This window comes from Microtus oregoni, unplaced genomic scaffold (genome assembly GCF_018167655.1).
Source record: "Microtus oregoni isolate MIOR12 unplaced genomic scaffold, Mior012 000013F_ref0000133, whole genome shotgun sequence".
Taxonomy (NCBI): Eukaryota; Metazoa; Chordata; class Mammalia; order Rodentia; family Cricetidae; genus Microtus; species Microtus oregoni.
In genome coordinates, this window is record NW_024543072.1 from 36,438,105 (window position 1) to 36,456,927 (window position 18,823).

At 42.6% G+C, this 18,823-nt stretch overlaps 1 protein-coding gene across 7 annotated transcripts in view; it reads left to right on the forward strand.

Annotated features, from left to right (window-relative positions):
- Positions 1–18,823, forward strand: part of Dnm3 (dynamin 3) — a 467,024-nt gene that overhangs the window by 162,416 nt on the left and 285,785 nt on the right. For all 7 annotated transcript variants that reach the window (XM_041662394.1, XM_041662390.1, XM_041662391.1 and 4 more), the window contains exons 9-11: positions 1,023–1,090; positions 4,175–4,313; positions 17,472–17,558. In XM_041662394.1, coding sequence (XP_041518328.1) covers positions 1,023–1,090; positions 4,175–4,313; positions 17,472–17,558 — 294 coding nt within the window. The remainder of the gene's footprint in view (positions 1–1,022; positions 1,091–4,174; positions 4,314–17,471; positions 17,559–18,823) is intronic.

Consider the following 18,823-nt stretch of genomic DNA (forward strand, 5'->3'; position numbering starts at 1 on the left):
CTGGCATTGATTGCTCAGCAAGGGAGCTCAGTGGCATAGGGACCGTGCCACTTGTCGGCATACGAGGGTGTGGATGTTAGTGTACTGGTGTGGGAAGACGGTGGGTAAACAGATAGTTTTATTAAAATGTGCTAAGTAAAGTGGCAAACTTCAGCATGGAGTGCTATGGAAACACCACCCACGGATGTGAATCCCAGCCCAAGTGTGCAAGGGAGCCAGACTTCTGAGCTGCCTTTGGAAGAATGAGTAGCTAGCTTAGCAGCAGCCGGAGGGGCAGGGGTGGAAGTGTTCATGATACAAAGGAAGGAATGGTAAAGGCTCTGAGCTGTGGAGCCACAGCATATGGCAGAGACTTATGTCAAGGCATTGCTCCGGGACCGAGAGTGTAAGGGGGAAGCAGGCAGAGCGAGGCTGGAATGGCTACAGCCCTGGCAAAGCTGAATCTGGTGTTCTCTGGATGTGCGCTCTGGGACTAAGCTCCCTGACACTTTGATCCTCCTTCCAAGTAGATTTGTAGTGCCTGAAACTTCTGGGAAATATTTATATGGCAATGCATCCTGTGTTGGCTTGATGAGGTATTATTAATTTCCTTTTATAAGGAGCCTTACAGTCAGGTGGTTCAAATGGCCAGGGAGAAAGGACAGCTGTGTTGCCGCCACCCATCAGGAGATGCTCTCATATCTGCATCCTCCCGTGGACGCCACGTTACTACATTCAGCCAAAAGGAATTCCATGTTTCAAATGAGTGGCTGGGTTTGTGTCCAGGAGGCATTCTTTCTGCACAGCATCCCTCATATATAATAGAGCCCAAATCTCTGCTCCACTGAACCCAGAAATCCCCAGTGTTCCATGTGGCCTTGAACTCCATATAAACAGATGTTTTGACCATCTGGGTTGAGCTTGCAAAAGACATGCATATCCATTTATTAATAATGAAGGCAAGTTATCCTCATTCTATACTATCCAATAATATTATCCAAAGGAATTAAGTCTCATAACTGTGGTTCATTTTGCATCTGCAGATGGAGTTCAATGAAAAAGAATTGAGAAGAGAAATAAGCTACGCAATCAAAAACATACATGGTATCAGGCAAGTGATTCCCATTTCCTTGTCTTCAATCTACCAAGGAAAATGAGCATTTCCAAATGGCTGGTCAAGTCATTTTTCATCATCAGAACAGAGGAGGCCTAGAGAAGCAGAAGTCAGAAAGAGGAAATCCTGGTTTTGACTCAGCGATATTTCTCCATTGCTAGAGAAAGTTTTTTTTTAAATAATAATTAAAAAACAAGTTTCTACATCAATGGTGTGTACTCTTCACAATAACAACTGAGTCTTCTCATCTCTGAGTGTGTGTGTGTGTGTATGTTGTGTGTGTGTGCATGTGTTTGCGTACTCATGCAGCAGCATGGATACATGCGTATGAGGAGTTTGTGCAGGGTAACCTTTACCTGAGAGGGTAAAGGTTAGAGTGCAGGTCGCTGAGGATGGAGGAGCAGTGTGAGTCAAGCCATAGATGGCAAGTGTGCACCCAGTCTTCGTGGAGCTGGGGCTTTGCGTCTTGTCTGTTGTGAGTAGTGTGGTTCAGAGAGACATGAACAGAGTATGGGTTGGAGTGAGCTAGAAACTGAATTCCCCCCTTTTCAGAGGAAGATTATCATGTTATTTTATATTTTAGTATTCTTAGGCTTATATGACAAATCGTCACAGACTGGGTAGCTAGCTTATCAACAACGGAATTTGTCTCTCAGTTCTGGAGGCTGACAGTACATAATCAGGTTTCTCAGCTTGGCGGGGTCTGATGAGGACCTTTTCCAGTTTATATACTTAATACATATACTTTCCAATCCATATGCTTTTGTGTAGTTGAAGGAAAACAAAGCTCTCTGATCTCTTTCATTAGGCACTAATCTCATTCACGAGAGCCCCACCCTGATGACCTAGTTTCTTCTCAATGTGGCCATCCACATGTGGTGACATCAAGTATAAAGGGTTTCAACACATGGATATTGGAGAAAACATACGCATTCATTCCATAGCAATGTAGTCTAGAACTAGGCTATAAATTGTTTTTAAAAATTCTTGATTCCATGGATAATAAGCTAAATAGGATTTGCAGCACATGTTAAATAGAAATGGCCTGAGTGTAAGCTAATCCCATTAAGGTTGTTGGCTCCTTGTTCATGGATCACCTTCAGTGATGGAGCGGGTCCTCCTGTTGGTGTCCAGTCGTGGCTCAGCATCTGGCACAGGGCCAGGATATTATGTTGGGAACAGATTCTGAGTGGGACCCTCCTGTCTCTACCTGTTCCCCATACTGGGATTAGAGGCACACAACACCACACCTAACATTTTAGACACTGGGATCGAATTAAGGTCCTGATGCTGGTATGGCAAGTCCTTAACCAACTGAATTGGTTAATCCAGCCCCAATTTCCATTGTTTATGAAACACTCATAACCCCTCCCCCATCCTTATATTCACTTCCCCAAGTTCCTGCTTCACAGGAGAAAAACATTATTATGACATCAACTTTGAATGCATTCCAGACAAAAGGAAGATTCCTGCTATTTTGGCTATTAGTCTTTTATAAATTCCTCATCGAGGCATTGTGCATCGTCGAAGTGACATTGACGGCTCTTCAACAGTCACACTCTTCCTTTAGCACCCAAGGACTTTGGGCTGAGACCCAGCCAGGTCTCTGTAGTACAGCCTCCTGGAGAAAGTAGACTGCTTTCCTGTGTAAAAAGGAGGCTCACATGGAAGAAGAGAGCTGCTTTTGAAATCCTTTAGGGATGGTAATGGAACTTAGTCCATCACCCTTGTCATCTACTGACAGAGACAACCCAACACACCGATGCACATTCTCATGTAAAACAGCACACTTCTTGAATATAACACGCACACAGCAGCCTCCCTATGCATCAAGCCATCTCTGGATTACTCATAGTATCTAGTTCTATACGAAAATTGTGAAAATCATTGTTATGTGGCATTTTTAGATAAGTAATATCAAGAATAATGTTTGTAGTGTTCTGTACAGACACATACTATTTTTTTTTCCCTGAAAAAATTCAGACAGGGAACATGCTGTTACGGAGGCCTGATTACATTCCTTTCTGTTGTTTTGAAACAATGAGTTGAGACAAATGACAGTTAACATTACTTTGTAGGTTATGGAAACATGCTTGGCTGTTTTGTGTGTGGTGCAGGGCATCGAGCCCAGAGCTTGGCACATGCCGGGAAGTGCTGCTCTTCTTCTCAGTGCTCGGCATCGCTGTTAGAGGCGAACTTGTGTTTTAGGATTATTAAAGACAGGGTTATAGCACCCACCCAGGGACTGTTCTTTGGGTGCATGCCTTTAATCCCAGCCTTTGGGAGGCAGAGACAGGAAGATCTCTGAGTTGGAGGTCAGCTTGGTCTATAGAGTGAGTTCCAAGCCAACCAAGGGTACGTGGAAAAACCTTGTCACAAAAAAAAAAAAACCAAAAAAAGTTTTTATAAAGGTGTGATATATAGAACTAGTTATTATATATGTTTTGTGTTATGGACATAGGCATGTTTTTTGCTCTTTCTCTGTGTTGCTCTATTGCGCCTCTGTGGTGTGTGTGTGTGTGCACGTGTGTGTGTGTGCATGGGGGCATACAGGTGCACATGTAAGTGTGTGCACCTGCACACGAAGAGCAAAGGTCAGCTTTGTACAGGTGCACATGTAAGTGTGTGCACCTGCACACGAAGAGCAAAGGTCAGCTTTGTACAGGTGCACATGTAAGTGTGTGTACTTGCACACAAAGACCAAAGGTCAGCTTCAACTGTCATTCTCCAAGAACCATCCACCTCGTGTTTGAAACAGGATCTCTTCTCAGCCTTCACCTTTCCAAGGCTGAACAGTGACCCAGAGGTCCTTCTGTATTTGTCTTCCCTCCTCTGGGGTCACAGGCTTGGACCACAGTCCTGTCTTCTTGTGTGTGAGTGCTGGGGACCAAACTCAGGTCTTCATGCTTCAAGGCAAGCACTTTAATGCCTGGTCTGTAGCCTCAGCTACCTACATACCTTTTATACTTGGTCTAGTCCATGCCTCATTTAAGCCGAATGTCAATTTAAATGTGTTTTTTGGGCTGTTGGCTACAGCTCAGCTGCTCAAATCTAATCTGCTGCTCTCTTTCTCACGTTCAGGACAGGGCTGTTTACTCCAGACATGGCTTTCGAGGCCATAGTCAAAAAGCAGATAGTAAAGCTGAAAGGGCCGTCCTTGAAGAGTGTAGACCTGGTGATGCAGGAATTGATCAACACTGTGAAGAAGTGTACCAAGAAAGTAAGTTTGGACTATTTAACTTCCCAGCAAGTGTCTCGTTGATTTGTTCACCTATCTTATGCCTTCAGAGGGCTCTGTCTCCCTAACTCCACTTCAAGAAAGACACTTGTGTCTGCACAAAGAAAAAGACTCCACCAGTTTATAGTGGAAGATGCTTTTGCAGTGAGCAGAGCACAGTCTCCCATCATGCCCCACACACATTTGCTTAGCTCAGGAAGAGTGTGTTTGCAGTGAGCAGAGCACAGTCTCCCGTCATGCCCCGCAACACCTTTGCTTAGCTCAGGAAGAGTGTGTTTGCAGTGAGCAGAGCACAGTCTCCCGTCATGCCCCGCAACACCTTTGCTTAGCTCAGGAACAGTGTGTTTTACCCATCGAATCCTTTTCCTTGCTGTCTGAAACAGATAAACATCACTTTGGGACAATTAGATGAATGCCATAAACAAATTCCTATGGTCTGTGGTTGAATATAATTGCTAGATAAGGGCATCATTGACATTGTGTGTATCAATAAAAAACCTTGAAATTTATTAATAATTCCATTTTAGGCTAGCATTCTGAAAACAATGTAATTAATGTCGTGGTTAAGTGGCCTCTGAGGCCTGGTGACACAGATCCAAACATCTGACTTCTCTCTGTATGTACCTTTCAACCCAAGTGCAGAGATGTCTCAAATGCGCCATGCCTCTGCGTGTCTGCATCTTTGTACTTGTTTTGAGTATTTACAGCAGCTTTGTGGTAGGAGTTCAGAGACTTCAGGCATCATTCTATTTTGTCCTCTCTGTCATGGTGTCACCGTTGGAATGAACCCATGTCACACATCAGAGCGCATTGGTAGTATAGTGGTGAGCTTAGCTGCCTTCCCATGTCACACATAAATTAATAAGTCAGAAGGAGTAAGTATGGTGCCTGAGAGCACACAGTGAGGACTGAGCAGAGTGATGCCAAGTCTATGGACACCGAACACAATGCCTGATCACAGTAAGCCCTCAGCAAATGGTGGCTCATCTGTAAGTGGTCATTCTACATCACCCTATCATCTGTGCTTTGAATACATATTAAATCTCTAGTGGAGAGTTGTTGGGGAGAGACTGCCCATTTGGAAGGCATCTCACTGAAGAATATGGAGAGGACATGCTAAATTGCTAAGACCACTAAAAGAATACTTTTCGGGGAAAGCTGGGAAGATGGCTTAGCAGTTAGGAGCACTCACTGCTCTTGCAGAGGACTGGAGTTCAGTTCCTAGTGTCCACATGTGATAGTTCATGACTGCCTGTAGTTCTGGCTCCAGTGGCCTGAAGCCGTTTTCTGGCTTTTGTACAAACCCGTATGCATGCACGTCTGTGCACACACACATATAAATTTAGAAGCTTAAACTTATTCATATATTGCTTCTTTTTTCTTTTTTTAATTTTATCTTTAATTCTATTTTGAGATAGGGTCTCTCTGTGTAACCCTGGCAAGCCTAGAACTTATTTTGTAGACCAAGCTGGCCTTGAACTTGCAGAGATCTGCCTACCTTTGCCTCATTAGTACTAAGATTAAAGGTGTGCCCCACCACAAAAAATTTAAAGAAATATTTTGTACTGGAAAAGAGAGTTAGTGGTAGTATTTAGGGGAAAGCAGGCCTAACCTATGACAGTGACTCAGGGGCCATGGGCATTTCTGGAACACATGTTTTTGTTTTTGCTTTATGTGTGGTTACTGGCAGCAAATGGTAGGAAAGGCAAGGGTGTTGGTCCCAGGCTCCTGGAAGAGAAGCTCAGACGAAGATCTGTGCAGAGTGAACACGGTAAGGGAGAGAGAGTTCTAGCTATAAATTCTGAATGAGAAGAGACAAGAAGGAGCATGGTGTCTAGGAGTCACTAGAAGCCGAGACACCAGCTGTGGAATTCCTACAGCTCCTCTGTGAGCCTTGCTGTCCAGGTCTCTTTCCTCCCTAATGGCAAGAGTCCCAAGGGTTAAGGTGCTAAAGATGGCGGGGGCAGAGGAAGCACACAGGGAAGAAACCCATCTTTTGAACACCAGCATTCAATGTGTTGGAAGCCAGTTACTGTGGTGATATTTCATTTGTATTTTAATAAACAAAGTTTGCCTGAAGTTCAGAGTACATGCTCGACTTAAGTCAAAAGTCAATTTAAACACACTAGTCAGCCTTACAGACCAGGCAGTGGTGACCCACACCTTTAATCCCAATAGTCACACTAATTTTCCACAGAAACTGGGCAGTAGTAGGACACGCCTTTAATCCCAGCCCTAGAGAGGAATATAAGATGGGAGGAGACAGCTCCCACACAGTCTCATTCTGAGATTCTTAGAGGCAGGATGGCCATTTCGGACCGAGGTAGAGGTAAGAGCCAGTGGCTGGCTGTTCTGCCTTTCTGACCTTCAGGTTGAACCCCAATTTCTGTCTCTGGGTTTTTATTAATGGTGCTATAAGTTATTACTCCACACTCTTGGCTCCCTGTCTGTGCCTGTGCATCTGAAGGACCCTTGATTGGCTTCTTAACTGACCTTAGGATTAACTAGTACCACCCCATACCAGCCACCCAGATTGCCAGCTTCAGCACAATGATGTGGTCTGTGCAAAGCCTTCTGTTAGGTGTGCTGTGGAAAAAAAGTTGTCTGGTTTCTCGGAAAACTGAGCTGAGGGCTTTGCAAAGCTTGCTAAATTGTTAGCTATGAACGGCGTGCTACTGGTAAGGTAGGGACAGGATACTAGTAAAACAGTGCGTACAGTTGGCTGGGTGCTTATAAAAGTGTGGAGTTCCTGCATTCAGATTATTTAACAAGTGTGTTCACGTTCTCCCTCCCTTTAAAGAAAGCAGAACTGGAGATGGTAGATGAAGGATGTGGTTTATGTAAGACAGAAGAGGCGTAACTCGAATCAGTGGGTGCATATGCAGAGAGCAGGCTCTGGCCTCACATCAAAAGACTGGCACATGTGTATACATTTATGTTTTCAGTTATATAAAGTGTTTATGGTATATATGAATCTTTTTATTTTTATTTATTTATTTTTTATCATTGCCCATTGTATCCAACTCACTGGGAAAGCGACAGTAAGCCTGGGATGAGACAGCTTGTTCCCAAACAGTTTCTGGCTCCTATTCTTGCTCTCCCCATTTTGAACCTCCCTTTCCATCATAACTTCTGCATCAATCTCCCGTATATTTTTTTCTACTGTCTTCCCAGAACATTCTATATTTTGCTTTAGATACAATAAAGTGAAACAAAGAAAGCCTAGATTTCTCCCCGAGGTTGTTATCTGCCCTAGAGATTTCTTCATGGATGGAAAATTTTTGGTACAAACCTAAGAAAATATTGAATGGCCTGATATTAGGCATGGCATTTGCCTACTTCTCCTGCCATGGGTTCCAAACAGAATTTAACCATCCTTCTGTAAATGCCTTCCCTGAAGGCCCAAGTGGTACCAGGACATGCCTCCACCTTGTGGTCTCACAGCCAGTCCCTATCTCCTCCCTTGGTGCATCAGAATTTTTTGATGCTGGCTGTAGGTGGACTTTTCTTTATTTATACACAAGTTCCCAGATAATCAACATGGATACTTAATATTGATTATAAATGCTTGGTTGATAGCTTAGGCTTATTACTAATCAGCTCTTACAGCTTAACTTAACCCATTTCTATCCATCCATGTGCTGGCACATGGCTCGTGACGTTATCTGTCCTCCAGCATGTGTTACTCCCTCTGCTTCTCCTGGAGACTCTCCTGTCTCTGCCTTTCTTCTTCCTAGTGTCCTTAGTCTGGTTTTCTCACCTAACCTTATTCTGACCAACTATTGGTCAGTGATATTCTTTATCAAACCAATCACAGTGTACAGAAGTATTCCACAGCAGGTGGCTTACGTTTTTCTCCTTCATTCTTAGTTCACCTTTAGTGTTTGTCCATGCAGAGCTCATGTCTAACAGTCAACAGCCGCTGTTCTTTGCTGCTCTTGACTCCTGAGACTCCGCATTCAGTCCCTGCTGGGATCATGTTCCCCTGACTTCCTGTGGTCCTTGGCATCATAGACAGATGTCTTAGAAGATCCAGGCCACCCCTTTAACTTTCCTTAGATTTTAAAAAGACAATTAAAAAATTAATGGAAGAGCTCAGAGGATATTTGAAAGTTATTGCCCTCTTTGTCTCTGAGACCTAGGTTCAAAAACAAAAGAATAGAATCTTTAAATCAGAGAGCCCACTGTGACTGAGGGAGAGTTGGGTGACTGAGACACTTTTGATTTGCTGATTAGTTACTTAATTTCTGCCTGATTTAACATTTCTACAAGTTGAAACTCAAAGGATGCTGAGAGTGGCCAGTTGTCTTTACCCCCAAGTTCCCGAGAAGCTTGGAAACCATGTGCCTCTTTTCTGGGTGAGTGCCACAACATATTGATTGTACCTTAGTGCAATCTTAATGGTACTCAGCAACACGCCAGTGGATTCTAATGAGTGGCTTCTCATGTTCTCCATACAGGGACGTTAAATTGAATACTCTCTTCTTTGCCTTTACATGATAATTTCATGGGGGCCATAAACCAGGAGATTGCCTTCTTCCAATCCCTCAGGCTTTCCTGTACTCAGAGCAGCCTCCTGCCTTACCTTTGTCTCTGATGAGACACCGACCCTGGCCAAAGCTACATGTGTGTTTTCTTAAGGAAACTGGTTCCTAGGAGTTTTCTGCTGTTTGTACAGTCACATGCTCTGTCACGTGAAGAAGGCCAGCACACACCTATAGCTCAGAAAACCCGACCTCAAGCCTATCCACTGTCTTTCTCTCCTCCATCAGGCTTGTGCTCCACCACTTTTTGGACACATTCATGGCCAAGGTCAACTGGGGCCTGGCTGCCTGGCTGGGCACTCTTCTTCCTCTTGATGTCACTCTTGTTTTGAAGTGGCCATGCCTCTCTCTCACTCACTCTCTTCCATCTCTGTGTGTTCCTTCTCTTGTTCTCAATGTCTGTCTACCCTTGCCTCCCTGTAAACCCTGGGATCCCCACCGAGCTTGGTTATGGACACCATCTTTTCTTGCTGTAGTTTTAGTTGGCAGATCATGATTCACTGTTCAACTTCCCTTTAAAACTGAAAATATCGATGAGTCCCACATTGACACATCCAGACCAGGCCTTTCAAAACGCTTTGTATCAGTAGCTTGGTGAGGAAAGGTTTCATTTAGTTCAGGGTTTTTGAGAAAAATCCAGTTTTTCCTGGCTGAGAAGGTGTGTGGTGGTGGATATATGAAGCAACCGTTCATATTTTATAAACCAAGAAGCAGAGACTGTGACCAGACCCCATGGCACATATAACTTTGAGAGACCATGTCCCACAATGCAATTCCTCTGGTCAGTCCCATAGCCTTCACAGTAGTGCTACAAACTCAGGACTGATTCTTCCAAACAGAGTCTATGGAGACATTACAGATTCAAACCAATACACTGTCCCCTAACTACTACAGTTACATTGTTATGTCCTTTCTTAGGTTCTGAAGAGTCCTGTTGGTCTCTTGAGCCTTTGACCTCTACCCTCAATACCCCCAGTTCACTCTCCTCGATGCTGTCAAAGTAGCCTTTCTAAAATTCAGACCTATATTTTGTTTGTTTTATTAAAATTAATACCCATTCAAACCTTAAAGTTTAAATCACTGTCTAATTTCTAAGTACTCGATCAGCTATATTTGTTGTCCTACTGCTTGTTACGGTCACGGCTGGTCACTCCGCCTCTAAGAAGTTTAATGCCTTTGGCATCTGTACATGTCGTTCTCTTTGTCTTGAATGTCTTCTTTTCCTCTTCTGTCTTCCTCCGTCATTCCTCCTTTACAGAGATCCAGTACACTCTTCATCATCTCCTAAACGCATTCCTGGAGGGCCTCTGTGAGTCCGTCCCTGGCCCCTTTCCTTACTCCTGTCTCCACGCTTCAGTTGCTAACCCATGTCTGTTTCTCTCATCATGCCTGAGCTAGGGTGTGGGAATTTGCATGCATTCATTTATTCATGTGAGTCCTTCTTCTTGCTGATTAGAAGTGTATTTATAACAAAGAGCTTTGCCTTTTATCATCCAGACCCTAGAACCACTTGCAATGACTAACCCTCCGGGAGAGACACAGTATAAATACTTATTAAAAATTTACATGTTGTTAAGTTCCCTTGATGCTAAAGAAATATGTACTTTGTTTCAAAAGAGTGTTTTAGTCATTTCTTTGAAAATGATGACATCTGGACAGGTTTTCATCCAAACATCTGTCATTCTTTATGTTTTATTTTGATGCTCAAGTTTTTGGCCTTAAGTCTGCCATTAGCCTCTTATTTTGGAACTAGTATAATTAAAATTAAATTTTTTTTCAGATAAGAATCCTAATTAACGTTACATGTGCTAATGCTAACACTTCATTATTTGACCCCTTTGAACACGAGGCATTGAGAAAGTGACTATGTAATTTATTGTCCAGTGCAGGACATTCCTGAGAGTTAAAGGGAGTGCTATTAATACTTTCACCATAATTATGAGAGTAAAACAAGACTGCTTCAGGCAATATAAAACATAGAGTTATTTTAGCAATATTACATACCTGTCCACATATGTATTTAAAGCATTGTTTTATTGTTTTCATCTATAACTCCTCACATTGATTGCTATATGTGTTAAATCTTTTCACATTTTTTCCTTATGCCATATAAACGTACATTAGTTTAAAACATCTGGGGTTTATGTATGCTCAAACGGCACAGCACAAACCTTTTTTTTTTTTTTTTTTTTTAGCTCTGGGGGAATGCATTTCTTCTCCGATATTTTCTCACTGTTGTCTCTGGGGCACAGGGGAACAAGGCAGGGACATTAGGGCTTTATGAGCCATTTGGCTTCTCTCCAGGGACATCTCAACTTTGGAATTTTTCTGGTGGGCATCAGTTTTCATCTGCCTTCCTTTACCTCCTCTTCTCTGGCACATCGTCTCAAGGTCCTGAAGTTCTTTGCAGGAAGCACAGGGAGGAACAACTTGTTTTTTGACCACAGTTTAGCAACTGTGTCATTTATTGGCCTTTTGGGAAACCACATTCTTGGATCACTATGATACCAATTAATTGATTCTTTTCCCCACTGCTTAGAGAAAAAAAAATTTTTGCAAGTAAAAAAGAAGATACCTTAGTTGGCCATAAGAAACCCAAAAAAGAATTTTGCATTAAAAAGTGCTGTTTGAAGAAATGCCCAGTTCTGTCACATGTTGGGTCAGTATGTGCATGGTCCAGGGCCCATATAAACTAAAGAAGAGAATCTGAAGTCCTGACCATGAGTTCGTGCCCCCTTCATCTCTAAACTCTTCTGTCTTCCCCATTTCAGCTGCACCGGTGTCCTGAGGAGACATGGCAGTGGGGACTTTGCATTCCTTTATGGACACCGAAGCAACTGCAAAAATCTAACGTTTGCTTCTTCCTTCAGGCATTCAAAGGCCGTGTTATCAGAGGCTTTCTTGAATTTCCTAGATATGGTTTCACAATCTTTCCATCTCCAAAACACTCAGAAGACCCCTGGTCTTCATCTTACCCCTTCCTTTTCCTTTCAGCACATGGGACTGTGTGAATAACACTTCACAAGACTCTTATTGTTATACAATGAAGGGACCCTGAGACTATGAGCTAGCACAGTGGGGACTTGATTTATTGAGCGCAGTATTTTTTTGCAACCCTAGATCACCCTCTTTTTCCAATAGTAATTTTGGATGTACAATTGGCTGGATAAAGAAATCCACGTGTTCTCGATGTAGCATGACTGACGTAGGGTGAAAAGGATGGCCACAAAGCTCCAGATACGTTCAGTGGGGCCATGCTGATGGACTCTCACTCTGTGTAAGAGAATTAAGATTCAGTTTCTCTAAATCAGACTGGTTTTTTTTTTTTGAAGTTTTTATTGGATGCTATAGGAAAGTCAGGTCCAATGCTTAGCTTTCCCTCCTACCTTCTGTTTTTCTTCTTTTCCCAACTTAACTGCTCATTAATGTGTCTACCAAAGATAAACTCGGATGTCAGGGAAGACAAAACCCTGCCTGAGACCTTCAGGTACTATTTGGAGACGGTGTCAACTCCCATCCCTACCCTGACCTGTTTAAATGTCTTCTGCATTCCTCAAGAGACCAAGCGTGCCTTCACTGACAAACAGCACAACTTTCTTCCATCCAAGGTTGAACTTGGACATTTCAGTTTCTTAGCCTTTGCTGAATAACGCGAAAGTTCTCTTTATTTCTGTTTAAAGATTTTTCCGTCACACACCTCATCATTTCTCCCTCTAGTTGCAGAAAGTATTTGAGGTTTAGAGATTTGGAATTTGCCCACTCGGAGGAGGGCAACTGACACATCTCTTGCTCTGTACTCACTTTACCCAAGTCCCTCTCGCCAGGAGTTGGCTCCTTTCCCCTCCCCTCACCAGCTTTGTGGATTTCCCAAATGCCATTGGGAAACAGAGGCTACTTCTGTGCTGTGAGGAGGAACCTCACCGTTTCCTGACAGCTCTGCACTAAAATCGCTCCTCATTTCCAGGCTTTTGTGAGTGTGGGTGAACATAGTTCCCTGTCTTCATAGCACTTTCTTCGGGGATGACCTTTTTTCTCAGCTCCTGAATAAATCCAACATGATGTCAAACACACATAAAGGATGGCTAGGGACTTTTGAGGGTGGTGTGCTTAATTCACAGAAAATGAAATAAATTTGAAATGTTTTCATGAGCAGTGCAGTCATAATTGCTGGTTAGTTCATAACCAGTGGCCAACATCTGAAGGTTTACAGCTTTTAGATGAAAAAAAAAAAAAGAGCTCATATCTATGTCAGCGAGACTCACAACGTCGGGTCTAATAGATGAAGGAAACTGTTCTAGCTTAGGTTTGTTTTCTCTGGGAACCCTGCTACAGGTCCATGAACAATGATTTCCCAGCAACCTGTATTTTTGCTTGAGGCATCAGAAGAGTTACTTTTGAGGCCTTGGCTGGCTCATGCCTATCCCAGGAGAAACTGAATTGCCTGGCTCTTATGATCTGATTAATTCATGCTTAGTAAATTTTATAAGTCTGTAATTTTTGCTTTATTGGATGGAAATACCTTTCAAGTGTTTCTTTTACCCTCAGAGAAAAATGTGGTTCATACTGAAATTTTTATAGCGAGGTTTCCCAAAATAATTATCCATAACTCCACAGAACACTTAAAATATTGAACATAATTAAGATGCAGTTTTATATATTTTTTTTATTATAAGCCTACTTTCTCTCAGGACATGTGTCATTGAAATTTTCTCAGAATCAAACGTTCAAGGGTTGGATTCTGAAAAAAAAAGTTGTATTATTTCTTCATTGAATCTTTATTATTTAAGAATAGTAAAGGTATTTGGAAGTAATTTGTCATTTAGTCAACATACAGTGTGACTGACAGATTGTGTCTCATGCAAGGGCATTAAATCCCAAGAGGCATTCTTATGGTAGGCTTCTCCATGCGTATTTACATAGTTAACCACCCTGTCCACACTGTAAGATTCGCCATCAGGTGCTCTGACATGGTGAGTACAGGGCCAGTGGACAGCGGTTGCCTAGCGAGGGATGTGATGGAAGTCAAGGAATAGAAAATGTCTGTAGCTGGTAGCAAAGCCTTCCTTCACTGATGCCTCATGAATAATTGACAGAATATAAGTAATTAGTGGGGAATTAAGGTCTAAATATGGTGCTTTCTACATCCACACTATTTATGCAGGCACGATTAGAATTCTTCGCAATGTAGACTTCTAATGAATTTGAACGCCAGAGCAGAAGACCTCGAGGGTTATAATGATTTCAATGATTATGGAAATTGTAATTGCACATGAAGAGGTGTGGAAGTGAGGCGGACACGGAGCTGGCAATCAGGACAGAGTGTGTTTGCGTGCAGGAAGGAGGGCTGCATAAACACCCAGCCATTCCTGGTAAACGAGCTGATGAGGGAGGCCACAGAGCCTAATCAGAATTCATTTTGAACACCAGAAGGGCTTTGATGTCCCCTTTTCTGTGTGCATCGTAAGAATTGAGCACCACTGAGACAATAGGGATGTTCTATCGGGAACTCACCAAGGCCAGCTGGAATGGGTCTGAAAAAGCATGGGATAAAACCGGACTTGCTGAACTTAGCGGACAATGAAGACTACTGAGAACTCAAGAACAATGGCACTGGGTTTTGATCCTACTGCACGTACTGGCTTTATAGGAGCCTAGGCTGTTTGGATGCTCACCTTCCTAGACCTGGAAGGAGGTGGGAGGTCCTTGGACTTCCCACAGGGCAGGGAACCCTGACTGCTCTTCGGGCTGAGGAGGGAGGGGGACTTGATTGGGGGAGGGGGAGGGAAATGGGAGGCGGTGGCGGGGAGGAGGCAGAAATCTTTAATAAATAAATAAATAAAAAAGAAAAAAAAGAATTGAGCGCCACAAAACTCTCAATGAAAACGAACATTTTTGAATTGTGTGCCCCCAGAATTCTTTGTAGATCAGGCTCAGAGCAAATGTATTCATTTCATTGATGCCTTCAGTGATGGTTATGGCTCGCACTGCCTGGTGTTGTCGCTAATCGTCCCCCTCTTCCATTCCCTGCCACACACACATGTGAGGTCAAGGATTTTGTTGTTTTTCGTTTGTTTCCCTAAGAATTTAGTCTGTTTACTTTGTTTCAGTTATTGGTACAAAACTACAGACTGCTTTCATGATTGAGTTGAGCTCAGTGGATAGAGCAAGTTTAAAAAGACACACACATGGTATACATGAGTGTAGAAGTCAGAGGACAACCTCAGGTACTGCCCACTTTACTTTTGGAGACAGACTCTCTTAGTGACCTGGGACTTGTCATGCAGGCTGGGCTTGCTGGCCAGTGAGCCTCAGGGACCGTCCATTTACAGCCTTCCCAGGAACGGGATCACAGACACGTGCTGCCATCCCTGGATTTCTTTTCTTAAACATGGTTCTGGAAGATCAACTTGGGTCTTTATGCATATACAGTAAGTGCTTATGAGCTACAAAAGCAGTTAGATTTCTCTATTTTTCTGATAGTGGTATACAATACTCTTCTCTAGAAACCTCTTGAGAGGATGAACTTGTGCTGAGTTGAATGAGTTACTACTATTCATATTGTATCATATTTGTTCAGTTCTCTGCTCACAGGCGGCAGACTTGTACCATTAAGAGACAGGGTGACCTTGTTCTTCTGCTCTATGAAGGACCGGGGCTTTTATCCTTCTGGGAAACAAATGTGCAGGATGCAAACTGTCAGTGTGCACAGTGACCCAGGTGACCTCAAGCAGCATTTCTCAGGGAGGCCTTTTCCTAACATCTTCCAAGCTTGAGGAAACTTTGTTCAAAAGCTGAAGTTTGGAAGGTTCTTAGTGTATCTGAGGATTCAAGGTGGTGTTTTGGCCTCAGCACACATCTATCTGGCTGCTCAGTTTTCTTCCCTTATATCATGTTGTGAACATCATGCCGTTAGACAGCATGAGGATGCGATTTGAGGGGTTGGGGCAATGGATCTGCAGTTAAGAATGTTTGCAATACTATTAAGAGGACTGCACATTGGATCCTGTTACCTCGGTAGCAAGCTGGGTATTTCTTCAAATATTTGACATCTCAGCTTTGAGGAGGGCAGAGGCAGGAGCATGGCTGAGGTTTGCTGGCTTTCAGTCTAGCTAAGAGTAAACCCTAGCTTCAGGGAGAGAAGCTGCTTTGGAGAAATAGGCGGAGAGTGTTGGAGAAAAACACCAACACTCTCTTCTAGTCTGTACAGGTATGACATACCCATCCATGCATAAGCACATACAGTCACATAGACATTCAGATATACATGTACATAAATGTAAATAAATATATTAATTAAAAACATATTTTGCAATGGCCACTGATAAGTGGATCTACTTTGATTTGTTTAATATCATCAATACTTAGGTACTAAGTTCCTGTTTGTCTCATTTTGCCATTCCAATTAATGCCGTAATAAAAGTCTTTATGATTTTACCTCAAAATTCTGGAAAGTTGTTAGGTTAAAGCGTGTGTATGAGAGAGAGAGAAGTGGGGAGGGATGAAGGGGGAGTCAGGGGAGTTTGTGTATGTATTTGAGATTCTTGGTAAATATTTCCAAATTTCTTTCCAGGAAATTTGCCTTCATTGACCTAACCTCTCAGCTAGCCCATGCTGGCCTTAGGCTCTAAGTTCACCTGTTATCTTATAAAAATAATAGCAACAAACTGATAACATAACATTTACTATTTTCCTCTGCATTATTGCTAATTTGGTTTAATGTTTGTCTTCTTCATATTGACTACTGCATGTTTATTAACTGAATCTCATCCTTTACTGTTTGTATTATGCTATTTTGTTATTATTAATGTATACATGTTTTCTTATAATTGGACTTGGTCATTTACTTGGAATTAGCCATGGGCATGCATGTTCTTTTCTATTTCCACTATAGCCATCTCTGTCAAAGCTGCTATTATTTCCTCTCTGATTTTTTTAAAAGTCAGAAAGTCTTGCCAAGCCTCTGCTTGATGCTCTGATGCATCCACTTGGTGTCTTGGTTAGGGTTTCTATTGCAATGATAGAACACCATGGCCAAAAGCAACTTGGAGAGGAAAGGGTTTATTTCAGCTTACACTTCTACGCCATAGTCTGTTATCAAAGGAAGTCAAGGCAGGAACCTGAAGGCAGGAATTAAAACATACAGCACGGGAGTGTTGCTCATTGGCTTGCTCCTCATGACTTGTTCAGCCTGCTTTCTTCTACATCTCACTGGCGCCTGCCCAGGGCGACACTGCCAACAGTGGGCAGGGCCTCTTGCATCAATCGCTAATAAAGAAAATGTACTACCAAGTTGTCTACAGGCAAATGTTATGGAGGAATCTTCTCAATTGAGAGCCCCACTTACCAAAGAGCCCCAACTTCTGTCAAGCTGACAATAAACTAGCCAGGACACTGGGTTTCAGCTTCATTTCCAGACAGCGGCTGTCCTGGCTTAGAGGCATCTCCTGCCAGTTGACAGAGCTGCTGGAGTTAATCTGCAGAAGTTCATGTCTCCTGTCTTGCTCTCAGAAGGGGCAGCCTTGCTTCAGCACCTCTGCTCTGTTTCTATGGTACAACCGTTGTGCAGTATTAATGCCCAGGTTCGTTTTCTTGACAGTTGGCGAACTTCCCCAGACTTTGTGAGGAAACAGAAAGGATTGTTGCTAACCACATCCGTGAGCGAGAAGGGAAGACCAAGGACCAGGTGAGTAAACTCTTGCCTGGTATCAGGGCCTTTGTGGGAGTGGAAGGATTTTACCAAGGTGCCTCATCACCAGTAGGTGGCTTAGTCTTCAATGACAAAACAGTGTGACACGCAAGAATATCATAATTACTTTTATTTTTCATGAATTATATATGAGTTACTACTATACCAATATTAGATAAAATATAAGGACATTTAGCAATGTCTCCAGAAATCTAAAATTGAATATAAAATCAACAATACAAGTCCAGAACCAAGTGTGGGAGCTCACACCTGCAATCTCTGCACTGGAGAAGCAGAGGCAGGAGGATTACCTCAAGTCTGAGGTCAGCTTGAGCTACAGTGTAAAACCCTGTTTCTGAACAAATCAATGACCAGGAACAACCTGCCTTCCAAATAGGAAGCTCTGTTATTTTCCCCTCAACTTTTTATCACCATCGTGTGTACCTTTCCAGCATGTCCACACCACTCATAGATGACCGCTAATCCGGAAACATACCACATTGTTTTTTTCATTTAGATGAAATTCTCATGTATTAATGGATTTGTATATAAACTGCAGGATATTAAAGTTTTTTCTAAACATTTTTCTTGCAGGTTTTTATAACTTGCTTATGCAATCTACATTGGAGAAAGACGTTTAGGAACTAATATTTTAAACATTAAGAACTATCTTACTAATTCACTTGGCTTCTAAGGAGTGACCTTGAAACCATCTTTGGACCCTCACTGACTTGGAAAGATAATTTTTAAGGGAGGATACTTTATTTGAGAAAAGAAGAACAAATTCTTATGTCAAAATGGCCCTTTCTTAGTTACTTATCAACACAATAATGGAAAATACTAAGGCTTTCAAACTCTCTTCCACGGCACAGCTGCGAGCATCGTGTGGAGCGAATATTGGACTTGGGCCACGTGTTCTCTCCCAAGTAACAATGTGTTCTTGTGAAAATCACTTCTTAGGACTATTGTTGTTGTTTTCAAGGGCAGAATTGGGATGTTGTTCTATATGGTCTCTGAGTGCCCCCATAAGTTAGTATTCCAAGATTTTGGGATTATCAGGTGGGCTGGAATGAGGAAGGGGGAAAAATGAAGAAAAAGAGAAGAGGAAAAAATAGAGAGTAGAAATCCCAGTAAGGGAGACACGTACTCTCGCATAGCATGAGTGTGCAGATGGGAGGGGGGAACGTAGGAAGTGAGGGGAGTGCCGGAAGCTTGGCAGGCTGGGGCATTTGTGAGGGACCCCAGCAAAAACCGCTTTCTCT